The sequence below is a fragment of the Penaeus chinensis genome, chromosome 7 (genome assembly GCF_019202785.1).
Source record: "Penaeus chinensis breed Huanghai No. 1 chromosome 7, ASM1920278v2, whole genome shotgun sequence".
NCBI classification, from domain to species: Eukaryota; Metazoa; Arthropoda; class Malacostraca; order Decapoda; family Penaeidae; genus Penaeus; species Penaeus chinensis.
Window position 1 is genome coordinate 39205137 of NC_061825.1, and position 4804 is coordinate 39209940.

The following is a 4804-nucleotide window of genomic DNA, read 5'->3' on the forward strand; positions in this document are numbered from 1 at the left end:
TCTCTCTTTATCTCTCTTTCCCTTTATCCCTTCATTCCTTTCATATAATTTTTTCTCATTCTCTATCTTTCTCTCTTTTTTCATCCATATTATCCTCTCTCTCTCTCTCTCTCTCTCTCTCTCTCCTTTATTCCATCTAATCATCCCTTCTCCCTCTCTCTCTCTACTGTCCTCTCTTCTCTCTCTCTCTCTCTCTCTCTCTCTCTCTCTTCCCTTTATTCTACCATATCCTCCCTCCCCCCCCCTCTCTCTCTCTTCCCTTTCCTCTCTCTCTCTCTCCCTCCCTCTCTCTCCCTCTCTCCCTCCCTCCCTCCTCCCTCCCTCCCTCCTCTCTCCCTCTCTCTCTCTCTCTCTCTCCCTCTTCCCCTTCCTCCTCATCCCTCACGGCTTCGGAAGGCAAGACGGGACCCTATCCGACCACCTTCCCCCCTCGAGGCAAGTGATGGTCCTCTGCCCGTGGAGAACAAAGTCGTCGCTGCAGGTGTAGGTCACGCTGTCGTGGATCGGGTAATAGAACTTCACTTTGCTCATGGTGCCGGAGATGATGATGCCCGGGTACGTGCAGGCCTGGGAACCTGGGAGGGTGGGGTTGGGAAAGGGGTGGAGAGAGGGGTGAGAGGGGTGGGGAAAGGTGGAGAGAGGGTGGAGAGAGGGGTGGAGATGGGTGAGAGAGGTGAGGAGAGAGGGGTGGAGAGAGGGTGGAGAGAGGGGTGGAGAGAGGGGTGGAGGTAGGGCAGGTGGAGGTAGGGTGGAGATGGGTTGAGGAAGGTGATGAGAGAGGGCAGGTGGAGGTAGGGTGGAGAGGGGTGGAGGAAGGTGAGGAGAGACGGGTGGAAAGAGGGGTGGAGAGAGGCGTGGAGAGGGGTGAGTGGGTGGAGAGGCGGTTGGGTAGAGGTAGGGTGGAGAGAGGTGGGTGGGGTGGAGGGAGGTTGGAGAGGAAGGGGGGGGGGGCAGGAGGATGAGGAAAAGGAAGAGGAGGAGGAAGAGGATCGGAAAGGAGAGGTTAGTGGGGGTGGGGGGGAGGGGGGAGAGATAAAGTGTGTTTATTATATTTTAGCTTTCCGTCCTATCTCTCTTTATTCATTATACTCTCTTATATCTCAGTCTACATTTATCTATTCATCTATCTGTCTACATATTTCACATAATCGAAAAACAAACATGCAAAAATCTGACTAAAATCTTCAACTTTCACCTCTCTCTCTCTTTTATTATTTTCTTCATATTACCTTCTCTCTCTCTCTCTCTCTCTCTCTCTCTCTCTATCTCTCTCTTTCTCTCTCTCTCTCATTCTTTCCTTCTAAATAATCCATTCTCTCTCTCTCTCTCTCTCTCTCTCTCTCTCTCTCTTTCTCTTACTCTCTCTCTATTTTTTTCTTTTCATCATCCTTTCTCTCTCATCCTCATATGCACATAAATAAAAAAAAAATCCTCATATGGACAGTAAAATGAAATAAAAACAGCCACAATAAGAAATTAAATAGTTTATCCTCATATGAACACAAACACAGTAACGTGAACACAAATACGAAAGGGAAAACAGCCACAATAAGAAATGAAATGAAATCGTGACGTTTCGAACTCGCCGAGATATCCTCATCAGACGGACAGATAATCTCTATTTATCCATCTATAATCTCCTTATTTATCCATCTGAGCAGGAAATATTGACGAGTTCGAAACGTCACGACTTAATTCAACATCTTATTGTGACTTACTTCCATCCCACCTTCGTATACACGTTACACATTGAGTCCAAAACAGAATAGACATTTTTTTTTATTATGCCTCATTTCCATTCCACCTTCGTCGCTGTTCTTGTGTTCATAAGATCGAAAATATTTACATTTGGGAACCTGGCTGGACCATTGGCCATCCTCCTGACACACGAGGATTGGCTGACCTTCCATCATATAGCCTGAATGACACTTGACCTCTAACACGTCGCCAGCTGTGTGGGGTCGAGGGCCGGTCAGCTCGCCGTGGAGGGGGGGTTCCAGCGGCGGGCACTCGATCTCTGTGTGAAGGAGAAGTTTGTCAGTTGGGGGAAGTTTTGAAGTTTGTTTGTTTTTGAGTTTGGGAAGTTTTTGAGGTTGGAAGTTTTGAGAGTGTGAAGTTTTTTGAGTTTGGAAGTTTTTGAGTTGGGAAGTTTTTGAGTTTGGAAGTTTTTGAGTTTTTTGATTTTTTGAATTTTTGGTTTAGAAATTTTTAATTTGTTTTTATTGTTTTTTATTTTTTATTTTGATTTTTGTTTTGAGTTTTGCAGTTTTTGAGTTTGGACGTTTTTGCTTTTGAAATTTTTGACTCCGAAGTTTTTGATTTAGAGTTAATAACAGTAATGTTTATTTCTCTTTCTATCTTAATATTTCTTCTCGAGAATTCTTCTAGACTCTCAGTTTATAAAAAAGTAAAAAGCGAAGAGAAGAGAAGAGAAGAAAAGAGAGAGCAAGAGAACGAGAATGAAAATGATAAACGAAGAAAGAAAGAAAGAAAATAAAAAAACAAGAGAAAAAAAAGAAAAAAGAAAAGAAAAAATATGTTTTTTTAGGTAAATGAAACAACAACAAGAAAATAAGTCCAAACAAAGACAAGAGAATAATAATAATGATAATAATAGTAATGATAATAATAATAATAATAATACAGCAATAAACAACACTTACATATTAAATATAAGAATAAATAAACAAAACTAAAAACTAAACTAACATAAAACAAATAAACAAAACAAAAACATAAAAAAACAATACGGCACCAGCCCTGAACTCGTACTCACTCTTGCAAGCGGGTGCGGCATCCGACCACTTTCCCGAAGGCAGGCACTTGATCCGCCCCGGGCCCTGGAGTGTGTAGCCCGACTGACAGCTGAAGGTGACGACCGAGTTGAGTTTCGTGGCTCCCTTAGGCTCGTAGGTAGGGGTGTGGGGGTCCTTCGTTGCGGAGAGAGGGGGCAGGGGAGGGCAGTCCACTTCTGCGTGAGGTGAGACGGGGTCAGTGGTGTTGGTACGTAAGTATCTGTGGTGGGTTTATACATGGGTGTTTCGTTGCCACACCTTTTCAGATATCACGATTTTACACACACACACACACACACACACGCGCATACACACGTACACACACCCATTCACCCACCTACACTCACACCCATCCCCACCTACACCCATTCCCACCCACCCACACTTATCTACCCCCCCACACCAATTCCCACCCACCCACAGTCACACACCCATCCCCAAACACCCCTCCCCACCCACCCAACCACACCCCTCCCCACCCACACACAACAACTCACCTCTAATATCAATAGCAACAGTATGCGAATGTCCCGTAGGCGTAATGCACGTGTAGTCGCCTGTGTCCCCAACATTAGTCGTGTAGAGAGCCAGGCGGTACTCCAGCTGAGGGTCCCGCATCGCGTCCGTCGTCCAGCCAGTCCAGTACTTCCTGTTGGGGAAACGAGGGACATGGCAGAGGGGCTTTGGAGAGAGACGGGGGGATTATGAAGAGAGGGAGGAGAATGTTGAAGAGGGAGAGGGATTATGAAGAGGGAGAGGGGCTTTTGAGAGAGACAGGGGGATTATGAAGACAGACGGGGAGATTATGAAGAGAGTGGGAGAATTATGAAGAGAGAGAGAGAGAAAGAGAGAGATAGATAGAGAGATAGATAGATAGAGAGATAGATAGATAGATAGATAGAGAGAGAGAGAGAAAGAGAGAGAGAGAGAGAGAGAGAGAGAGAGAGAGAGAGAGAGAGAGAGAGAGAGAGAGAGAGAGAAAGAGAGAGAGAGATGGAGAGAGAGAGAGAGAGAGAGAGAGAGAGAGAGAGAGAGAGAGAGAGAGAGAGAGAGAGAGAGAGAGAGAGAGAGAGAGAGAGAGGAGAATTATGAAGAGGGAGAGGAAGATTATGAAGAGAGAGAGACGGGGGGATTATGAAGAGAGGGAGGGTTTTATGAAGAGGGAGAGGGATTCTGAAGAGAGAGGGGAGAATGGTGTTGCGTTGCCACACCTTTTCAGATATCACGATTTTATACACACACACACACACACGCGCGCGCATACACACACACGCACACACACACACTCGCAGGGTCCCCTCTAGAGAGAGGGGAGAATTATGAAGAGGGAGAGGAAGAATATGAAGAGAAAGAGTGAGTGAGGAATTATGAAGAGGGCGAGGGATTATGAAGGGGAAGAAGGATTATGGAAAAAAAGAGAGAACTATGAAGAGAGAGAGAGGGTAATTGTCAAGAGATAATTATTAAGAGAGAAAGGAATTAATAAGAAAAAGTAATTATGAAGAAAGAGGAATTATGAAGAAAGAAAGTAATTAAGGAAAAGAATTATGAAGAAAGAGGAATTAAGAGAGAGAGAAAAATTATGAAGAGAGAGTAATTGTAAAGAAAGAGAGAGAGAGAATGGTCATTAGGAGCAGAGTTATCATGAAAGTTATTAAGCATTTGATGGTTGATGATTTTAGTTATATCATATTTTATTTTATATTTCCTTTATTTATTACGTCATTTGTTTATTAATTATTGGTTTTAGATTTAGGCTTGAGATAGAGAGGTATATTTCTTATGCACTTTTCCGTTATTATTAGTATTTAAAAAAATCTACAGTTTATAATAGACATTTAATCACGTAACTGTTAATTATTTATTATCAACCAGACTACGAGATAATATGAAATCTACAAATCTATCTATCTATGAATCTATTATTAAAAGAAATACATCCCAACACAACAGCTAATTTCACATTATAAAATTGAGACACATAATATAAAAACTAAACTACACGATAG

At 43.0% G+C, this 4804-nt stretch overlaps 1 protein-coding gene across 1 annotated transcript in view; it reads right to left on the reverse strand.

The window, feature by feature from the left end:
* Window positions 1-362: 362 nt before the first annotated feature.
* LOC125026984 (sushi, von Willebrand factor type A, EGF and pentraxin domain-containing protein 1-like) overlaps window positions 363-4804 on the reverse strand; it is a 53030-nt gene continuing 48588 nt past the window's right edge. The window contains exons 22-25 of the mRNA XM_047615589.1: window positions 3293-3444; window positions 2777-2971; window positions 1847-2017; window positions 363-575 (exon numbers count right to left, since the gene is read on the reverse strand). Of these exons, the coding sequence (XP_047471545.1) occupies window positions 382-575; window positions 1847-2017; window positions 2777-2971; window positions 3293-3444 (712 nt within the window). The 3' untranslated portion in view covers window positions 363-381. The remainder of the gene's footprint in view (window positions 576-1846; window positions 2018-2776; window positions 2972-3292; window positions 3445-4804) is intronic.